The following is a 23522-nucleotide window of genomic DNA, read 5'->3' on the forward strand; positions in this document are numbered from 1 at the left end:
TTCTATGCAGTAGTGCACGTTCATGATTCTGTGAATTAAGTATTTCTATCATGTACTTAGGGTCCCCCTCTGTTTCCCAATTCTTCTCAAACTTTCAAAAAGAAAACAAGAGTTCATTTCATACATCTTTTAAGTTTGTCCAGACCTGCTGCTTCGAGGCAGTTACTGTTAAGGCAGACATCTGTGATCTTTCCTCTATCCTGAGGAAAGTGGATAACTCTTTTCCTGCTAGTCTAAAATATAAGACTAATTTAACACTACTTTCCTCTTTTAAAGGAATAAGCAAGAGTTGGGTTGCCAGAATCACTGGGGAAAGAACATGACAGCCCCACTTTAAGCTCTCATAAAATGAAATCAAAAGAGGGAACGCATTTGGGAAAGCCAAGAACAAGATATTCCCAGGAGAACACTGCTTTCCTTCCAACTACATTGATTCATGAAGATCACTGCTTTCATGCATTCTTTGAAAAATAGCACAAAATTTTGAAAACAGAGATTGGGTCACAAATGCTGTTTGAGAAACCAAATAAGGGACACGTGCACTATAGAAGAACAGAAATTTAACACAGTTACTTGTAGCTTCCATGAAATAAGTGAATATGACTCCATAATGGGAACAGTACTGGGCTGATTAGACCGAGTCATAAGCAATTAAACTAATCAAAGCAGCATTACTCATTGCTTGGTAATTGCTAGTCACATCAGTCTCAACTGTATTGCATTTAGGTTCAAATAAGGGCATATCATAATATCAGGAAAATATTTTTGTATTTTCAAAAATTTGAATTGCATGAAGACCCTTTGTCATGATTCCAAAATTACTCTCAAATTCCATCAGGTAAATAAGCTAACGTGATTTCTTCCCTTTGAGTAAGTTATCAGTTTAAAAGTACTGGGGCTGACGAAATCCAACTGTTTTTAAAAAGGAGTCCTTAGATGACAAGGACCGAGGAATGATCATGGTACTGAAGAATCCACCCTGTACTTACCATGATGGAAAGTTATTTTACCTACAAATGTCCAAATTTTTCAAAGAGACCAATGCAAATTTACCAAATGATGGGACTTTTCCCACACTCCCATAACTTATTTTAGTTGCCATACTTCTAGACACAGTGGGAAATGGGCTAGAGGAAGAGAAGACTGAAAATACTCACTTGAAATGCTTGTTTTGAAACAGAATGTTTTCTTCAACTAAAACAGAAAGAGTCAACAAAGAAAATATTAAAGTTGAACTTGATTTTTCCTGTCATTTTTGTGCTAGCCTGAATGCTTCAGGATGACAGTTGATTAAAAAAATTATTCTTCTGCTGGAAGGTATTTGAAGGGCACACGAACTGGCTTTGAAAAACCTTCAGTGTAATACAGAGGAGGAGACCTCACAGGCCTGTAACCTTTATTCTTAAAGCGAAATCGTCAGAACAAGGCTATAAAACAAGTTTATAACTATTAATTCCTTTAACTTAAAAGATGGTTAATTAATGATTGACAAAGAATAGTAGTGACAAGTGGTTGTTCAACTCTGATCAGAAGCATTTGAATCACTAAATGGCAGAAATAAGAGATATGACATCTTAAAAGAACCTTACTTTTTAAAAATAATTTGTTGTCTGAACTTTTCCTTTACAATCACATATAAAAGTGAATGATATTTCATTCAGTCTTACATCAGTTTTCCAGGTCTTGTTCTGAATTATTCAGCTTCTTCCCACTAAACAAGGGAATTTTGGAGCAGTTTATGATAGAGACTAGGATGAAGTTAGTCCAGTGTATTTCAGGATAGAAATACAAAGTTAACTTTTGCATGCTTTTATTTAACTTATTTACAGCTTTATCTGTGGGAATGCATTTTTTTTTTCAGCACATCATTTTATAAAGACTCTCCTAAACCTGATACTTCTTTTAGGAAAAGCTTTCTAGTGATTTCTGTGAATATGTAAAGGGAATCCCATTATATTAAAATTATTTTATTAACATTTAAAAACTGTCCATAAATGATGTATTGAAAATAGATTCTAATTTCATACCAGAATAAAAACCAGTTTATGCACTTGGACTTTAATGCTATTAATGTACACGTTTGGAGTAACCCCTTGGGCAAAACTTGTCGACCAAAACAGACCTTGCTCTAGTAGCAACAGATACATTAATTCTTGAGGCAAAGCATCACCAGCTTAAAGGTTTAAACATCTGTACAGGATCCCCACAGGAGTATAATTAAACTGTTATCACTACATTGCCTTTTCTGTAATTTCCTCCTCTCCTCCTTCGCTAATTGTTCAGCCCTGATGTCTATAGCATTTTCTAAATATCTGTATAGCATACGCATTGTGTTTGTAATTTTAGATTTTATTGGGTTCAAGTGATGCAGTGGCATTTATTCAGAATGACAAAGGCTTGCAACAGCTTCATTTCTAAAGCACTGTCAATTCTTTATATTTTGGCTGTTGCTCTTGCAACCAGAATTACATTTTCAGTTTTATTGCATTACATTTATCTTTAGTGGACCATATTAGATGTCATTCTAGGAATATGTAGTACTTGAACTACACACATAAGTTTATGACTGACTATACAAAATGTTTGCTTTCCTTAAACACAATCTAGTGCAAAGGATTTTAGCACAAAAGATGCATATATGATGACTGCTTATATTGCATGCCAATCTGGTCATTATCTTGGATTTTAATTTCATATAGTACCTTTATGTCTTGCTGTGGATTTCACAATGCTTTCATTTCAGAAGCGTTTTCCAAAGTAGAAAATTCATACAGTCTTATTGAAAATATAGACTCCAATCTCATAACAACATTACTGAACTTAGTTATCAGTTATACCACAGGTAAGACAGTCTAATTAATCCAGCTATAGTGCTGGAAGATCCTCTTTGTAAAATGGCCAGATAAAGCCACTAAAGGGCCAAAAACTACCAGTAGAGCAATTCAGACTGGTCATGTGGCACCTTGCCAGAGGATTAGTCTCTTACAATTTTTATTAATTTGTCTTTTTGTTCTGTTTACACAGAACTTAGAATAAAAAGATCCTGAAGCACAGAAAGAGCTGAAAGAGGTAATATTATTTGAAAAAGCCCCAATATATAGTACAATGAATTTTATCCAGAAACTCAAATTTTGTATGGCATTCCCAGAGGATGAGGGTTCAGCACAATGTCTAACAAAGACACAAATTAATGAGCAGAGCCAAACCTTCTCCTTTTCTTCCTCTCCCCAAATGCACAGAAATTATATTTTACTATTAGTTCTATCTCTGTATTCTGACACGATTTCCAATAGAAGATACATCAAGGTAGGCTTTCATTTGCCCTAGTGCTGTTTTGCATTGGTGTAACTCCTTTGATTTCACTAATTTCTTTTTCACAGTGGTACAATATCAAGTCTAAAGCTGGACACATGAAACACTAGGGTTTTGTTCAGGTGGCGTTAGATATAGAACAGAAACAAAGGCACCAATGTAAACGGGTTAAATACCCTGTCTTAGTCAGTACCATCCCACCTGAAAGGCCCAGAAAGGCAATGGTTAGCCATCAAAATCAAGGAAACCTCCCCTCCCAGGAGCTGATTCTTCCTCACACCCACTGAGGAGCGTGCTTGGGCTGGCTCTTTGAGCCCCAAAGATAAAAGAGATCTGTTTCAAATAAGCATTTTTTTCCTGCTTTGAAACATCACATTTGTAAGAGTTAATGATTTAAAGACACGTATAAAAGAAAAAAAAAAATCTCTGAAGCCTCACACCAGGAATGGCAGTTTTTGATGTTCTGTAATCTCAGGGAAAAAAAGTTTCTTATACAGCAGTATTTGCCATGTATCTTACATTTATCTTCCTATCTCATAACATGCTTAGTAGTAAGCTAATGAAGGCTTTTCTTTTAAACCTGAGCAATCAAATAATTTAAGAAATACTTAAGCCGAGAGGATCAAAGACAGCTGGTTATCAATAAACTAGTGTTGCTCAAGCAACAATCATTCACCTCGCCCGGATGACCAGCATTCTGAATTTAAATACATAACAACAGCAAGTAGAGGTTACTGTAAAGAAGTTCACTTCAGACTTGTTGCTTTGCACAAGTTAACCCCACCAGCCACATGTAAAGTAAGCAAAAGCAAAACACTGGTTAGTGAAAACTAAATTATTTAAATTAACAAACACCAGATATTCGTAATATGACTCTTAAGTTTCCATAAAGAAAAGGCAGATTTAAGTGACTTTCATGATGCAATATCATATACATGAGAGGAGTGTGCGTACATATGCAATCATGCATGGAAGTAAAAAGAAATCCAGGAGATGAGACAGAAAGTACTTGCAGCAAAGCCCTAAGAGAATGAAATCAGAAAGGCAACAAATAGGGAAATTACTTTCTGGCATTCTAATTGTATGATGTTCTGAGAATACATTATTTGTAAATGAGCAGAATAGCAAAGAATGATGTGACTATTATTAGCTCCTCCTCACAGCAGAAAACAATCTAAAAGATCATAACACTTTGCCTAACTTTTCTTAGGTCAGAAAGGGCAAAACTGTCTTCCTTCCTCCCTGCCCCAATTGCATGACTTAGCTGTAATTCCTTTCATAACACCTTTGGTATGCTCTTGTGATGAGGGGGGGGAAAAAACCCCAAACCAAAACTATCCAAACCTGGTAGAATGAACATCTTGCAATGCTGATGATAGAAAAAGATTTGAGAACAGACAGCCTGACCACAGGCTGAGGAGAAGAACCTGAAGGGAGGAGATTTTATTTTCTCTTTCTCCATCTTCTTTTGCTCTTTAGTCTCTGATTTTGTTACAGAGTCATTGGAACTGAGCAAGCTGCACATCAACCACAATTTCAGAAGCCAAAATACTTTTCCTCTTCGCCCGAGTAACACAAATAAATCTTTGTAAAATACTCTCAGGTAAGCTTTTTCTAGCTAAGACTCCAGAGAGAGAAATGGAAAAAAGTATTTTGGGACCCCTACACAAAGTATTTGAAATATGAAACATCATCTGTTTTTTTCATTCACTGTGCCTTTAATAAAGGCTAAAAGGATTTTAATGGTAGTTCTTACAATAGAGCTAAGCCAGCATAACTGAAAATGAAGCTCTGAAGAATACTGAAGATTAATCTTGTAAGAATAAAAATATATTATTTCTCAGTGAGCCTGAGGCAGGATTATCTGATACATTTTATTTATTCACATACTTTTGTTACTAAGAACCATTTATAACTATTAAGAATATAAATTTAATATAAAGCTACACTTTCAGATTTGAGAGGTTGCCGTGTGCTATAAATCTATGAGATTCCACTCTCCTGAAGTATTATAAAAATGGAAACCTTTGTTGTTCTGTTTTGCAGTAAAATAATTTGAAAGTATTTCAGAGAATTTGTCCTCTAAGAGCTCACAGGACTATTTTGTGAAAAATGAGTTTGCAGACACTGTGCTTAAATAAATGCATTATTATTGGATCCTGACTCATGAATATTTGGTTCAATTTAAAAGCTTTCCAATCTCAATATTTTACTATGAGTAAACATAACTCACCGCTATAAATAGTGACACTCCAGTTAAAGTGTCATAAAACAGAAATTATCTCAAGCTAATAGGATTTCTGACTTTCTTAAAGTAAATAATGTTAGCTGGTTAAACCATGATCAGAGACATCTGTCTTATTTTTTATTTTGCAGGTTATATAAAAATGTGCATGCAGATTAAGATTTATAGATTTTAAGACTGTAACTTTTAGATTTTATACAACCGTCAATGTCCATAAAGAAGTGTTGCATTAGCAACACAGAGGTGTAAGTTATCTGGATAATAATTTTTCCCAACCAAGTTAGAAAACATAACGAGAAACTACATTCAGAAGGCTGTCTCCATTTTAGATGCAGTTTGGCTAAACAATACATCTGCATGGATTACTGATGGATTTTGTCTCCATTTAAGTCTATAGCTCCTCCTTTTCTTCCTTTTGACCCCACTCCAGCTAAATCAAGACAATGATGTCCATTCCTGACACTGAGTGTTTTCTCGTTGTCAACACAAGTGAAAGCACGCTCTGTGGAACTTTGCTTAAATTAGGGTAGCACTATCGTGATCCACCTCTGGTGTGGCTCACAAGGCAGGATGCGGGGCTGGGAGGAGGCGAGGCTGGCTCCAGTAGCTGTCTGCTGCGTTACCCTGGTCCTGCAACACCTTCCCGTCACATTTGTCGTCACCCCACACCTGACTTGCTGACTCAAGAACATGGGCTTTTCAGGGCAAGGCATGCAGAAGAGTGCCTAGAAAAATACAGCCCCGGTCTCAGCAGGGATCGTAAGAGGCTGTTGTGATAGCCGTATCGTGACAGCGGAAAAGGGAACTGAGAAGAGAGAGTACTGGAACACAGCTTTTGCCAAAGCTTGAAAAGTTACATAAGTGCTCCGACAGACATCTCTAATCACACACAACAGGATGCGAAAGGACATCTGTGATCTAAAGGTCAATGTGTCTGTGTACTTTTACTGTCTGTCATGTGAAAGACACTACCTTTTACTTTAAACTGTAAGATCCTTACTTTATTTGACCTATATGATTACCTATAGTCTACCCAGGGAAGATGTATTAAATATTCTTAGCTCCTAATGCTTCCCTACATAAAATGTACAGGATGTTGCTGGACATGTCCAGAGAGTAAATCTTAAAACTCCACATCTAAAATGGAGAATTTTTGTTATGATAGTTTATTGCAATGAAGGGTTAATACCTAAAAAGAGTTTTTTGTGTTACCAGACATCACAATCTGGCCACTTTTTTTTTTTTTAATAGGTTGAATAAGGGAATCATATCAGGATAACATATTTGTAACTTACAAGACCATATCTCACTACTTAAAACAGTTGTTGACGTGACTCATGATTTAAAAATATCTGTTAGATTCTCCAGAGCCATACATCCATAAATACAAGAACTATTTCTCTGGGCAAGAAACCAAACTGGTTAAAAGATGATGCGAGAGAAAGGAATATGTAAATGAAAGATTTAAAAAAGAAAAAAATGAAAATAGAATCAAATAGTGACAAAACCTAAAAATGTATAGGTAGGCATGCCAGAGAAATAATCAGTACTTATTTAAAAATAACTGTTTTTTTGAAAACATATTAAGAAAAACCTCACATGACATAAGTCTTAGCAGTGTAGAAAAGCCCAACTTTTCAAAACCCATTTCTGATACATATTTGGAAAGAAGAAAGTGGTTGTATTCTTTCTGCTTGATGCTGAAAATCTGTGCCAAAGATAAAGCAGCATTTCTCAATGAAAATATTTTCAAACCAGCCATAGGAGGAATTTGAAAGGAATTATTTGAGAAACACTTTGAAGTTATTGTTGTTATACAACAGGTTTTGAAATATGAAGAAAACACCAAAAGAACTAGAGGCTTGCAGTGTAATTTGAATACTGGAAAAGAATGAAAGTTTCTGAAAACCAGCATCTCTAGTCCCTAGGTAAGACAACATAACAGTCAGTTCACATGTTTTAACATGGAATTGAAGACCAGAAAATGACATCAGGGAGTGTATTGCCATGGTAGATGGGCCTTCTTGAATAAACCTCTAAAAATGCAGATCATCTTTGTCATCTGTATTACTATTAGCTTCTCCAGACGAATCAAGGCATTTGACCTACAGTCACATGGCTTTTAAATTCATTAACATAGTTCCTTTTTTCTTCCATACACCACAAACTTTGGCTTTAACTGTGTTGTGGACAGAACTAGAACTTAAGTTTCATGAAAGGATGCTGTTCTTAGTCACTGATTCCAAAGAAGAGCTGGTCTATTGATATCTCACCTATTTTTAGATCTCTTTTTTTAATTGCCACTGAAAACCAAAGTAAAACAGAAAAAAAAAAAAGTCCACTTCTAAGTAAAAAAATACCACCACCACCTTTCCAAGCACTGTGCCTTTTTCCTCATGTTCAGCACAGTACTGACGATCAGGTCTGCGATGGGAAAAAGACTTCTCCCGAGTCAAGTCAATGCTTTTATTTCCTCTGCAGAGCAGAGGAGAAAGAGGCAACGTTCACCTGCTCTGACAGACCCACGCACATCTTAGAGTCTCAGTAACAGCTTCTGCCATTCTCAGTGCTGTAGTGGCACTTGCTCTCCTCTGGAGGAAACGATTACTTAACGGAGAATAAACATTTTGACCAAATAAAGCCGTGGGATTGCTACAGAGTACACGGGTGGAACAGAGTGGCCTGTGGCGTACAGGACTGGGTGATTTAACATCTTCTCTGGATAAACTCTGCTCAGTGATCTCATGTGCACAAGTCCCCCAGGATCAGTGCAGCTGCTGCTGGGCTCTTCCTCCCCACTGCCCGGCCACCTTCTTCTGCAGACATCAGGTATACGGGGGCAGCTTGGCCTCCCAGAGCCGGCTTTCCTCAACAGCCCACAGCTAACGGCTCCAGAGACTCATTCAAACCCATGTTTTCCCATCAGTCATCCTTCCTGCCACCTGTATCATGCAATGTCACACAAGTCAACCACATGCTGGATCTCCTCATGAGCACTGAGGGCAACACAGCGGGTAACGAGCTAATATTGCGCATTACTTCTTTGCATACACAAAGCCACTTCTTTATGTGTAACATCCGTTATTAGCAGCATACATTCAAATTCTGTCACAGATCTTTGTATTTCGTACATTTCTGTAAACACACCTCCATATAATAGACATCCTGCTGCTTAGTCTACAGCCTAACCACTTACAAATTACAGTCTTAAATTCCTCATTAGTTTGGTCATACAGCTATGATAATTAGACTTCCCATTTTTAAGTCCTCACAGATTGCTTAGATTACAATTTAGAGTATGGTATTATTGCTCAGATGGGGAGCTGAGACATTAATGTATGTATGACAAGTGTTTCTGCTAATTTTAGGTTCCTACTTTCAGACTCAGCTTCACAGATTACTTAAAGCACAGCTTTTACTGACTTCAGTGGCATCTGTGAAATGAACACTGCCACATCAGGATGATCAAGCCAAAAAACCCTAGAAAGCCTGCCATATAATTATTATCAATTTATGAAGCATTTAGATAATCACTGTCTGGGGCAAGAAACAGGAAAAGAAATCAGCTTTCTGCAGCAGAGTTCAGTTGCCTTCATCACGCAGTCATCATTTTGTAATTCCCAGCCTCGTTCACATTTATCTTTATCTTCTACAGCAAAATGAATAAGGGGTCACACAGGCAGCGTAATTCGCTCTACATTTCTGATTCATTCTTCGAATGCTGTGCACAAAGCAAAATTTTTGTGGAGCTACAGCATGAAGAAAACGTAGTATGTACACATAGGACAAATTAAGATTGCATCCTTTGTCTCAATTCCTAAGCAAAATTAACAGTGTTCTTCAATATAGGTAACATCCCAGACTATTAAAAGAGGAAATCAGTCTTCCTCCAACATTTTATAACATGACACCATGCTGCATCACTAGTTCAGAACCTTTAGCTCTCCAGACCTTTGGTGTTTGAGAGGGTAGAGGGATCCGGTAGCGTTAATTTCCAGCCTCTGAGCAGAGGTGTTACACAGGAGGAGACATTTTGCAAGGAGATAGGAAGTAACAGGACAATCTTGAGCTTTTTTCTGGCTTTGTAGCCCACTGCTTGCCCACCAAGCACAGCTCCTTTTCCTGCTCAGTCTCATCTTTTCCTCACCCTGGCTGCTTCCCTCACTTCCATTCTTTCTTGCCTAATCACTACGTGCTTCCCATCCTCTCGTCCCCTTCTGTCCGCATGGGGTCCTAGTTCAGGTCTCACCATCCTCTGACTTTACTCTTCAGACACTCCCCTCTCTCAGAGTTCCTTGTCCTTCTCTTTTAATTAACTCACTGTTTCCTGCTGGCTCCCTCTCACACAGCCCTTTCCCCAGTCTCTACCCTCCCAGACTAATAGCCTTTCTGATTTCCATTTTCCCTTTCTAAGTAGTCTTATAGCCTTTTCCCTCACCTCTCTTCCCCCTTGTCCCACCTTCCTTTCAGTCTCCTTGCTCAGTCCTTCCCAGTACATTTTCACCTTCTCTCTGCCTTTCAGACACAACAAATGTGACTTCCTGATCCTCTCAAGCTTCCTACACTTCCCTGCCTTGAACCAGTCGTTTCAAAGTCCGATTTGATGGCTTCAAAGTATAGGACACACAGCACGACCGGGAAACCCTTGCCGAGATCACTGGTGACAGTTCCTCTGATGAGTTCACACCGGTCTCTAGCATCCAGGAACATCCATTAGAGAAGGTTAATTTTTACACTACTGCAACTAGGCTTAAACAGGCTCATTAGCTCCAGTGGGATGGACTGTCAGAGGCCTCTCTCTCAGACACAGTGATTTGTAGAGGAATACTGCAGAAGTCCTTATTTGTTTAAGAAAAGGCATTGCTTAGTGTAAGATTCCCAGAATGGTTCAACATAGGCAAAGTACCAACTCCTCACTTTCCGAAAAATTGAAATTATTTTGGTAAAGTTTTGTTTGTTTTCTTGCTCCAGGTGAACAAAAATCCACATCACATGTAAAATTTTGGAGCAATTGTTCAAGTCTGGTAGGGTTGCTATAAACAGTCAAGACAGGTTTGCAAGTTGGGTATAGGCCCTAGTGCCATTAAGGGAGAGGTGAAAGTACCCTTGCCCACGCAGCAGCTGCAGGCAGACCAGCCTGTCCAGATGACAATGAACTAACTTTTAGAGCTTCAGTTTATCATTGTGTAGACTTTTCACTACCCTCTAACCGACATTAGAAGAAATTTTCGTCAGGAAATCCAGTCTTTATCCCTGATTTTCTGTAAAGATATTAATCTTTGTTGTACACATAGATATACAACATGCGCAAGATTCTTCCAGCCACAGGGAAGCCAGTCAGACTAATGCTCCAGTTAAATGAAAGAAAAGAAATAACGAAAAATTATTATTACACAATGATTATTTGAGCTTGTGCAACAGCTCAAGTAATTTCACTTTCCTATTTACAAATCTGGAAGGGATTGTAAAATTTGTTACAAACTATGTAAACAAGAGCGCTGTCCTGCACAATCATAAACTTGGACTTCTCCAAGCGTTTTGGGATGGTCTCTTTCCCACATTTGACAGAAAGCATTTGGTATAAGAGAACTTGGCCTTGAAAACAGCTGTCACGTGGACACAGCACCAGAAGGGCTAACAAGTTTCACATGGTTTTAAGAAAGTTTTCCTTGACATTTTGAAGTGAGGGTGAGGGAAAGAAAAAAAAAAAACCATACAAGGGGAAGAACAGAAAGAGGAGGGAAGGAGAACTGTAGGCACAAGCAGAAATAGGATTGGAAAACTTCAGGTAGGGGCACAGAGCATACAGGGTTAAAATAGTAACAGTCACAATTGTTTTCCAGGAGGAGCCTGCCAAATCCCTTTTGGAATTCACTTCGAATAGTTTGAGGTACTAATGTTCTTCTGTTTTTCTTAGTGATTGATAAATGAATTGTTTGAGACCCTGTCAGCTAGCCAAGTCCAGGAGGATGAAGTAGCTTTTGTCCCCAGAAAGCTAAGCAAAGTGACTCCAAAGACACAGCTGTGCACTACGGTTGTGGCAGCAATGGCAGTTGGTTATTTTACTAGGAGAGAAGATGTGGCCGCAGCCAGCGCAACGCCAGCCACACGCCTAAGTGACCTGCTAGCTTCGCACGGGGGGCAGGACAGCCAGGCAGAGGTTCATCCTGGCTACCTGTTCCATGTTGCCAGTTCCACAATCGGAGTCTGAAATTTACTTTTCCCCGTGTTACGACTGATGCTGTTGTGCTGGTGAAAACTGTGGTATGGGGCTGCTTTGTTTTCAAAGAAACCCCCTACCTGCTGTAGTATATTCCACGTGGGAAAGTAGTCAGGCAGAGTTGCTGGTGCATAAAAAGCTTGATTATTTGGATTAGTTTGATTATTTGGATTTTGGAAGGACAGCTTTTCAAACAAGAAGATTTAATGAAGAATCTGAAGGAAGAGAGAAAAATAAAACAGCTACGGGAATTATTTGTGCGCAATGTCAGCTGTTGAATGGAAAACTAAGCAGACGTAGGTTGAATTTATATGGATGGGTGAGGCAAGAGTACTTTTTGTACAATAGACATTTCTCATTTTACTTTTTAAAGAATTAGGAGCAACTACGAGTTGTAGAAATTAAGAAAAACCCAAACACACCAAAACTTTACCATTGAATTTCTAGCAGTCCACAAACCACAAATTCAGTTTCTCAGCACAATAATACTTACTTCAGGAGCGTTTGCTTTAATATCAGCTAGCCTAAACACGAGCAAAGTTTAAATCTATTGTGCGGATGAAACTAGCCAACATGCAGATGTGGTTACAATTCAGACTGCTGGCTAAAACTCTGAACGGCCGTGAAGCTGTGAACTGTGCATTGGGTGAGGTTAGGAGAAGAGGCACTAAACAGGAACCCTCCCTGGTGTAAATCAGAGCCCTAACAGGTGGCAGAGACTGCAGGCACGCACATGCTTTAATCTATGAGTGCACTGCTTCTCTCTAACAAATATAGATGAGCCATGTGGTTTTCTTATTGGTGTGATAATATGCTATATATGATGGGCTAATAAACAGCTTAAAAAGTAATAGCCATTGTAACTATAACACTAGAAGGCCTATAGTCATTCACAGTACTCATCTGCTATCCTATTTTGCAATATGCTTTTAATATTTTTAATAAGTTTTATAAACTCCACAGCTGAGATTAATTTAACCCAGCAGACATTATGCCAATTGTAATTTGCACATCTTGCATGAATGTGTCAACATTTTACTGTTTTGATATAGAAAGCAGTAATGTGAAAGGCTTAATTTGTTTGAAATACTTTAGCTTTTATTCTGCGTACCTTGAAGTACTACCCTTAAATATTGGATTATCGCTTATGGATAAGATGGGTGCATATGAAGCTCACAGGCTTGATATGATCTCATTATCATAGCCTGCTTAATTCCAAATACATTAATATCACTGTTTTTTCATGCTTGCAGCTCACATATTATGTATGCCTCCAAAACATAACAGAACTGCTTAGAGTTTTTCCACAGATTTAACTAAGCTTTGCAACCATAAAAATAACTGTAAGTGGAGCTCTATTTCCCAAACTCCTAACGTGCAATATCCCTTACAAATCTTATGTTAAGCAGCATAGGATGCACATGTAACCCCCAAAAATGTTTAATTTAAAAGCAGGAAAGAGAGCAAGCTATTGTACAATACAGAAGAAGGTGGCAGAATTCAACCTTATGCTCCTATTAGTTTAACAGAAGAATTGATATTGCAAAGGATAGCTATTTAATCTACAAAATTAATAAAACATTGTTTTACTATTGACATAGTGCAACAAAGAGCAATTTTTAATGCAAAAATTACAACTAAAGAAAGTTATAATCACTAGGAAAATCCAACATATAGATCAGTATCAGCAGCTTCACAGGGGCAACTTTACCAAGTCGAAAGCAGCCCTTACAGACAGGGTACTCAAACGGAGTGAAGAAAACATTACTAAAGTAAGCAGAAGGTCTGGTGTAACTCCACCACACTGAAGGGATTTGCATCTGAAGGAAAACGTACATTTAATTCAGTGTCCCTCTTGCATGCTATATTCCCTATTGTGCTGAATCAGAGGATAAAAATTCCTGTTACCTGAACGCAAACTACCTTTTGAGAACTGCCAGTTCTAGTAGCACTGCCCAGTGTTGCTACAAACTACTGGACTGAGTATAAAATGTGGATTTCAAGGCATCTGAAATGAGTCAGTTCAATATGTACTGTCATTAAATATTTACAGCAAGTATTTGTGCAATGTTTAAGCTGTTCCCTATTTTTTAATTTCAGCTCATAACTATTAATAGTAACTCTCAAAGCATTAAGTACAAAAATATTTGATCATTACATGCAGCTAGTAACCTTGAGAGACCGCATTACACTTTGATTCTATCAAAGAATAATTGCCATGAAGAACTGTAAGACAACACCACGATATCATAGTTTTTAAAAAAAGCCACTACTGAAGTTTATCAACTACCTGCTTTGCAGTGTTCAAAACAAGAAAAGAAAAAAAAAGCCAGATACACTTACCCTTGGTACCAATAAGCAAGAACACATAGAAGCGGCAGTCAGGCGTCATATCTGTCCTTCAGCAATTCAGTGAATAAAGTCAATGAACGTCCCTTAAACTGCAACGCCAGCCAGCGCGCAGCTCGTGCGGTCTGCTTCTGGCAGCCTTCAGCCGTGCGTGAAGCAAGCTGCCTTCTCTCCCCTGCCTTCCTCCCTCGCCGGCCTCTGCGCTAGGTCTCCCCCTCTCCCCCCTCTCTGGCATGCGCCCACACGAAAGTTTCTGGGACCACACCGGCCCCTCAGGCTCGCCCTTACAGGATGGGGTCTGCTCTGCGGCGGGCGAAGGCTGGGATGTGCGTGGACACGGGTCTGCCCCAAGGAAAGCTGCTGCTGCTGCTGCATGAAGCACAGCCAGGTCCAGAGATTTGTCATCAATAGTCCAATGGGGCTTTTTCCCCCCTTAATTATTTTTCAGTCACAATACTGCAAGAGGCCTGGAAAGTACAGGGTTTTTTAGGCAACTCTGTTTGAAACTGAACATTTGCTATAGTTTAGATAAAAAAATGGTGGTTTCTCAAGTAAGGGGAAATGAAATTTATACATGCAGTCCCCTTGTAGCAATCTGGTCACTCACTGAGATACAGAAAAACGCACAATGTAATTTATTTCCAATAACAGCATGTCACTATTTTTACACATAAACCACTCTTCATGACTAATGCTAAAGAAAACAATCTCAAAGAGCAGAGAGGGATGTTCGCAAACATATACTGTATGGGAATAAGATTTCACACAGATTCTCTCTTTATTTGAATACTCTGAGACATTCCTATCTGGCCCTTGACTTTACTGTTACCAGTAGGTCATGGTATGCTCAATCGCAGTCACATGGTTAATAATATTTTTTTACAATATGAACGTTTACACTCATCAGCACAGCAAGATATATTTCAAAACAAGTCAGTCAGTTGAGATGAACTTGAGGCAAGAAGCTAAATTTTATCTGCCCTCCAAAAGGTTTTGATTTTGTTTTGATTTTTTTTGGTTTATTTTAAAAAAAGCTTGATAGATTCAACAGCATGCCAGGATGCCAAAGGTCAGGGAGCACTGGTAACACATCAGCAGCTATGTCAGGTACCCAAGGAAGAAAGCCACCCAGACTAAAGAAATATGTGGATGCATGGACATATGAAACTGTGAATTTAGAAAATGGGAAAAATCTGTATCATAGTCAAAAAGCAAAGTCTACATTGTTGCTATGGCAAAGTTGTCTGTAAAACAGATACTATGAACTGTCAGTCTCTTGACTTCTAATATAAAAGAATACAAAATACAGTAGGGGTTAAACCAAAAGGTTCTTATCTATGGAAACCCTCAAAAGTCTGCTGGTATCTACTGTACCAACATAAATACTAGGCAGTGTCCAGGCAAAAAGGGATTAAGCAGACTAGGGACCTATAAAAGATTTCTTTTATAAGGTGGGTACTAGTTTTGGAGCATATAAAGTAAAACCACAGTTGCCTCAAACAACTATTCAAGAGTTAAGCTAACATCTGTGTACTGTAGGGTTAATGCCTGCTGAAAAGGGCTTCCAAGGTGGGAAAATAAGAGGAAGAAACTGAGCCAAGAATATGAAGAATAAGAGAAATATACTTTCAGGGAAAATTAAAATAAAAGCTCTACCTCTTTACTGCAGGATGAGACAGAACTGATGTTCTAGAGAAAGGGTTTTTTTTTTTCTGGTATAGTTTCCTCTATGGCTTTCTTCTTCTGATTTGATCACCTCTGAGATGTGTAGGAACCATACATGTTTTTGGAATATGCTATTTTTACCTGATAATATAATAAATCAAGCAAGCTGTTTCTTCAAAAAGCAGTCTGACCACTACAAAAGCTCAAGATTTTCTACCTCAGGGTAAACAGGGAAAATCCCAAAATGCAGCACATATCACCCATATACATTTCCTGAAGCTCTGCCCCAATGGGAGTTGTCACTTTCCATCCTTCCTCTTTTTCAAGGACATTTAACAAGGATACTCATTAAAATTAATATTGCTGCAAACATTTTCTCTATGGAAAATCCAATTAGATCTTCCCTTTTCTAAATTTCTTATACTTTCATAATAAGGATACACAAACCAGCAGCACTTTCCAGCCCATTCTCTCAGTGTAATTATATTTAAACCAAGAAGATGGAGTTACAAACATGCACACTGCTGAACTCTGGAATGCAGAGCAGAAAAAGAGGAGAGGCAAGCTTATTATTTGAGCAAAACATTAAATATGACATTAATGGCTTTTGAAAAATAGTTTTGGCTTACCTTACTTGAAAGCATTTTTACTTCGTCTTTGAAGAAGCACTGCCGTGCATTAGAAAGGCAATAAGTACTTCCCTCCTGCCTAAACTGTTAAAAGCTGCAACATTTTGGCGTTTTAGAAATCGCTTTTCAAGAAAACAATAGACTTTATATGCTAATTCCTTACAGAGCAAAGAAATAACACATTAGAGTTACACCTTTGTTTAAAAACTTTGAGAAGACATTAAACTTCATTTGGATGGTCAGTATTTGCATTACAGCAATTCTACAATTGAATTTTTTTTAAAAAGCATAGAAAACTGCAGTATGGGTTATAATGCAGATGTTTAACTCCGAATTCCAAGGAATGAGCACGTTAAACTAATTCACTGGAATAAAAAAAGGTGTCATTTGACTTCTTTACTATTTACTGGCAAATGCTCACAGTTTGAATTTCTGTCTTTACAGCTGTCTGGTGCCAGTCTAAAGAGTTGGTCTAAAATTGCAGTTTTAAAACTGGAGGAACCTACTTGTCAGATCTGAGGGGGGGGAAATCCCCCTGCCCCTAAATATTCAACCAACATTGTGCCACCAACACCACACACTATCAGAAGACATTAACAAACTTTTTCACTAATTCCAAATAACTATGGTTATTATTTTACTGAGAAAAGTCATGTCACGTTTCTATTACAAAGTGTTAAAAATTAAATTGAGTATACTAAGCTTAGAATTAAATAATAGTAATTATGAGGCACTTTCAGATAACCGTTGCTAGTGAAGTGCTAGCACCTTGTAGTCTTTTTTTTCCCATAAATCACATCAGGTGCTATGTAGAAGGCAATTCCTAGAAGCAAACAAATCATAATTGCATGCATCATCATTGCAAGCATCACCATTAAAAATAAACTAAGCTGTAAATCACTGCTACTGCAGAAATAAGTTAGAATTCCTTTAGAGCTTGAAGAGAAGTGTTTACTTACCCACAGGCTGCAGCTACTCCCTCAGTGGTTAATAAATATTTTACCTCAAACTCTGACTCTACCACACTCAATATTACAGCTGATAAGCTTCAAGCAGATTCAGTACAGGTGGGAGCAAAGGTATCTCTGAGTTGTAGTCTATGTGGGGCAGAGAGATACATACAAACTCTACTTGTTACCATGCTGCTCCTAGTATGGGACTCAGAGATATTTTTGCTCTTTCCTAATGTGGGAATTTTCCTTGATTTAATTAAGAATAGTTTTGAGGATACTTTATGTCATGTATCAAATCAAAGAACCACAAGACAACAGACATGGCAATGGTGATTTTACAACTAAGAGCTGCTCATTAAGCAAAGTAAATTCTCAGCTGAAAATACCGACTAGATTGTCAGCTGCTTTGCTGCCCTAGTGAAACACAAGAAGTGCAGAGTGAAGCACTGAAAGTAAAACTGGGCCCATATTGCCACTGCAGTCCCGAAGATTATATAGCTCACATTTAGAAACGATACCCCAAGAAGTGAACACTTGCTTTCTCAGCCATTTGATGGCCAAATTTTAGGGTTTTTATTATAGCAATGTGAATAATTAACATGCAGCTAAGGCTTCAGAACATAGCATGTAAAACGTAAGTTCTCCATTATGTATGTCAATCCTACAATCCGAAAGATTTAACTGTGCAAATGAATATAATTGGCTTAATTACAATTAATTTGCATTGCTTTCAAAGCTCCATCAATATGCTTTGCAGACAGCACGCCTGAGAATAAGATGTTTATGTTTTGCAGGGCAACCATTACCTTTGGAGGATGTATTCCTTATTTAACACCTACACCAGGTTCCCTGAGTTCGGAGCAAAGAAAACTAAAGGACCTCTTAGGAAAAGTACAAGAATATCTAAGCACAGAAAGATAAGAAAAGACCTCTTCTACAGCGCCTTTTTCCAAACAGTAAGCTGCACTGCAGTATCTTTATCTATCTCAGACACCTGTGACTCAACCAGTATTGCAAGAACATGTTATCTTTTCATAAAGATTACTCTTCCCCATTGAGCAATTGCAGAGATTTAATAGGATTTACCTCCCCAAACCTGCAGAGCCTGGGACGCCTGGCCTAACAGGCCAAGCCAACTGCACAGGCACCTTTGCTGTAGGGCTTCCTAACTTCTCACTCCCCTCTCCAGACCCTCTTTATCAGCACAGCCGCAGCTGAGCAGGGATTACTGGCATTTGCTTCTGGAGAAAGAGGCAAGACTTTGCTGGAGAAACTACCTGAGCTAGATATTCTCTCCTGAAGGGCTTTATTACAGGGGCAGTACAGAATTTTTTTTTTCAGTATGTAGGTATATCCACCAAGTGTCTCAAAACTATCTCTGCCAACCTCATTTTAAGCTAAGGCAATTGTGCAAAGCTTGGCTCTAGTGCCCATTCCCTGCTGCAGAGCAATCCTAACTCCCTCGCTAGGTCCATGACCTAGCTACAGAGGGGAACAGGGACAAGAAGTTTCACTTTTCCACAGGAAAAAGGCAGACAGAAGAGGAGGAAGGCTCCAGGGATGACTATTTTGTCCCTTGTACGTCTTTTGTTGTTTGCCAGTGAGACACTAGCTTGGCTGTAGAGAGTGGTGTACCAGCAGCGGTACCCAGCTTGCCCTAAGCTCACTGAAACGCTTTCCTTCCTTCTGCAAAAGGCACTCTCTGCCGCTGGGTGGCTTGGCGACCCCATCCAGCTGTCCCTCCATGGCTGGTGTGGAGGTCCCTCCGTGGCTGGTGTGGAGGAAGGCACTCGGTCAGAGCAAACTTTCTTGCTGCCTCCCTCATTTTCCCTGGTTTTATCCAGATGTCTGCTCCAGCTGGGTGTTTTGACTAGATCAAATGAAAGCTCACCAGTGTGCCTAACTCAAAGCTGCCGCTGGAATGTAGAAAGTACATTTCTATCAAAATAACCAGATATATAAGCTTTGCCAATGATATCTTTTCCTAATCAGCCATTTTCAGTCTTTTGATTGATTAAAGATTGTAACAGTATTTCTGTGCTTGTGTATGATTACAGGCATGTTGTTAATAGCTTTGGTTAAGTCACCACACTGTTTGGGAACGTCATAGGAATTGTCTAGGAAATCCTGCTTTTTCAGTGTGACTCTTTTTCCATGTTGTCTTTGTCATATTTGGGGGATTGCAATTTTTGTTTTACAGTACCTAAGTTTCTAGAAGAAAAAGCAAACTTTCCAGATATGAATAGCTGAACATACAATATTGGAAGATGTGAAGTTCATAAAATTTTCACTAGCAATATATTTACATATTTTAACATAAGATGGTACCAAACACATGATCATTGACAATTAAGTCATACTTTGATAAAATGAACTCTAAAAATGCAGTTTATAAAGTTTTGAGGAGGCAAAGCATTTTGGTAACTCAGCTATAAGAACCTTTCTGTTAGAGAATTAGCAAAGCCAACTTAAAGTCAGAGAGAAATAGATGTGTGGTACCAGAATGGTCATACAGTTGGGCTGTCTACCTGGATTGAGGAATTATCCCCAATGCACTCCAAGAGCCTCCTGGACTGTTTGCAGCTTGCTTACTCATTCATGCCTTTACATATTAAGCCACAACTTTCCCTGCAAGGTATAAACTGAATTGAGGAAATATTTAACTGAGATTCAAGAAAAGGAACAGGCAATCAGACATGTAGGATGAACACATGCTGAAGTGAAAAAAAAAAAGAATAAACCCAACCTCCTCCCCCCCAAACTCATAAGAAGTAAGAAGAGAAGATTTACAGCATGAGGAAGCAGGAATTATTAAAGGGCAAATATATAATATGAGAAGGCAGTATCAAAAGTAGGAACCACTGAAATGAAGAATGCATTTGAGACATTATTTGTAGGACTATCCATACTCACAGTTTGCCCTTGCAGTGTTGTGAAGAAAATAAACTCTGTAAAATGAACCCTCCTTTTGTGAAATAGGTATGATTTCCAACCCGGCTCTTATGTAATACCTTCATTTACAATTCTAATTTTGTATTTCTGCAAAAGCCTGCAAAAAACAGAACAGAAAGAGCAGAAGGGAGCTGTGAAATTCAGAAATCCCAAGGTCATCGCTATATAATTACAAGTGACCAGTAAAATAACATTCTCCTAATGTTAGTAAGTACCCAGGACCTAAATTCTCTGGGGCTTTGAGTTCATTGTTCAGGGTGCTATTTAGCTTTGTTCTGTTACACAGATACACATTTGATGCAATCAGCAAAGAAGGTACAGCATTTATCTGTATCTAATACTGCAGCTTTTGAGAAGTGTAAAATGAAAATTGCTTGACAGAGCTAGGGAAGATGTTGGTTTGGGGAACAGCTGATAGCCTATGGTGAAGTCGCTTATATTAACAAAGAATTTTTTTTTATTTTGGTGAGCTTTTCTTCCTTTCCTTCAGCTAAATTGCACATGAAAAAAATCAATATTTCTATGAGCAGCTTGAGCCAAAATGAGGAATTGATTTCAATACTAATCATACAGTTCTAAAGCACTGGGAATGATGCAAGTGCAGAAAACATCTTCAAAGTAACCACGCAGAATTCACCGTTAAGCCATAGGAAGTTATGATCTGCAGCTTTTCCTTGTTTGTTTTCTGATTTTATTTTGAAATATAGCTGAAACTGCTAGGTTTGCAAGACTGAGTGATAGTTTTACAAAATCAACATTTCAAGTAAAAACATTTGGTATTTTCCCCAGCTGTTTGGGTGACTAACACTATAAAAATATCTTTTTCCCTTGATTATATTTTTTCTAATTCTCTTGAATGTTCTAATACCATTAAGAATATAAAACATAATCTTAATGGATAGTGAGGTAACTTTAAACAATGCATTTTAATTTTGTATTTCATCCCAGGATGATTTCCATGTTATTTCTAGACAATATCCTTATAGTAGGGATAATATAAAAGTCCTAGGCAAGTGCTTGAACCTCTAAGCATTGTAGTGGCACGCTGTAATTTGTGCTTTTTCTGGCTCAGCCTGGGATTATTTTTTGTTCAGGAATGTAGCTTCAGTAAAAGAGACAGTTCATTCTCTTCCCCTTGATCCCTTGTGCGCTCTTCTAAGATATGAGAGAATTGAATGAAATCTTCCTGCTTGAAAGCTTTAAACGTTGAGCTATGACATGAAAGGAGGCAACGCGATCAGTACTGGTTGGTGCTGACACACATCTATGTTAAAGGAAAGAGCAGGGGCCACCATTATGCTTTGTATAGAGGCTGACTCTATTTTGGTGTATAGGTGTGCTCTGAAATTAAGTCTTCAGAGGGCTCAGGCAGATGAATGGCTAGTTTCTGGATCCCGTTGAAGTAAAGGGAAATAAAACTTGCAGGTGCTTTAACCTGAAGATCATAAACTGTCTCCAGCAGCCCAGAAGCAGCGATTTAGCAATGAATTTTACTTGTGTAGATGCTACGTGATTTCAACAATCTGATGCCCTTTTTAGCTTCAGCCCTTATTGCTTGCCTAAAAGATGTGATACATTTCTACAGGTTTTGATCTCACACAATCTAATGTAGGTTTTTGATTACCTGTGCTCCTACCCATCAGCTTTTATCTTCAGGCCTCTGAGGAAATACAGATTAACAGTTATTATTCCTATTTTGACTTTGTAATTGCCCAAAATGTTAAACCAAACAAACAGGAACTGACTGGTAGAATTCTAAGCAGCAACAATTATTGTATTTCTGATCTATGTATGCTTTATCCAGGCATCATTTAAATGCCTTAGTAGTAGTGTTGGCTTCCTCCAGATCTATTTTTCTCTATCAATATATAAAGACTTCAATTTTTTTTATTACAAAAGATGAATCAATAACTGTCTGTTGAAATAGTTTTAGCATAAATAATTGAATTCCAATAATATAGAGTATAAATCCAAAATCCTAAGCAGAAGGTATTCAGTGTAAGGACCATCCACATTCAGCACAGCTAGAGGTACACTTGCACCCTTCCAGAATAGGGAAATTTGCACCTTTTTAAAAAAGTATTTTTGTAGCCTGCGATCCAAAAATGTGGTGGGACTCCATAGAAACATACACCTGGCTTTAAAATCAGATAGCCAGATTTTAATAATGCTGCGGCTGACAACAGTTACACTTTGTTTGAAGTGTAAAACTAGTCAAGCTTTTGGGATGTCTTCCCAAGGCCACAGCACAAAACTTATCCTGGCTAACGAAAAGCTGGCTTAAGCAACTCCACGCAACTCGCAGCAGCACCGTCAGCAGTCATGTAGGTTACTGTCTGCATTTTATCAACTCCATTAAAACATCTTGTCACAGCTGATATTACATCCCTGCAATCACTGATAAACTACAGTCCCCAATTTTTTGCCACTGCAACCTTTTGGGCTTCATAGTCATGTGAAACACGTGGGGAGATGAAGGCAGGTAAAGGTGGCAGCCCCTGAGGCAGGGACCCTCCTGAAGTGGCCATTAGGAAATGCTGAGGAGAATGCAGTGCCTTACGGACCATCCTGTGCCTGGACTGGAGCGAGCAGCACTTGCTACCCTGAATCTCTTTTGAAATCGTTTTTCCTCACTTCAGACTATGTGTTTTCTTATGAAACACCACAGGACAAAAAGCACATGTGTTTTTACACCTTTGTCTAACCTCTCACTGATTAGTGTATTGCCCGAAGGCATAGTAGAGTAAAACTTAAATCCCACTGTTTTGCAAATCTTGCAGTACTGGAGGCGTTGAGACCATCATCTCTACATCAGGGAGAAGGAAGTACTTCTATACGTCAGGAAGTGGTTGGGAAGGTGCCATCAGGTCTGGGATCGGACCTGACACAGGGATGCCAGGATCCCCAACTGTCCCCTCTGGTGAATTCCAGCCATCCCTCAGGGGGGGTTATCTGTGACCTTTAATATCTTCTTATGGTGTAATGTCTCACAGCCAGCAGCTTCTCATCTCGTGTCCAGAAGTTTCACATGTCCTGGTCCATTAGCATGACCCATTCAGGGACCTGGGCATTTGCTTTCAGCCCAAACACTTTAACCAGCAGGAACTCAAATAGTGTCAGTGGTTCAAAGAGGTTTAGGTAAAGTCAAGGGCAACAAGGCCATGAGTTGTCTCCAGAAGATCTAGGCAGGGTTGTAT

At 38.6% G+C, this 23522-nt stretch overlaps 1 protein-coding gene across 1 annotated transcript in view; it reads right to left on the reverse strand.

Moving 5' to 3' along the window:
• Window positions 1-14169, reverse strand: part of RXFP1 (relaxin family peptide receptor 1) — a 48973-nt gene extending 34804 nt beyond the window's left edge. The window contains exon 1 of the mRNA XM_035892033.1: window positions 14121-14169. Coding sequence (XP_035747926.1) covers window positions 14121-14169 — 49 coding nt within the window. The remainder of the gene's footprint in view (window positions 1-14120) is intronic.
• Between the last annotated feature and the right edge of the window lie 9353 nt (window positions 14170-23522).

Source organism: Egretta garzetta, unplaced genomic scaffold (assembly GCF_000687185.1).
Source record: "Egretta garzetta isolate BGI_Z169 unplaced genomic scaffold, ASM68718v1 scaffold114, whole genome shotgun sequence".
NCBI lineage: Eukaryota > Metazoa > Chordata > Aves > Pelecaniformes > Ardeidae > Egretta > Egretta garzetta.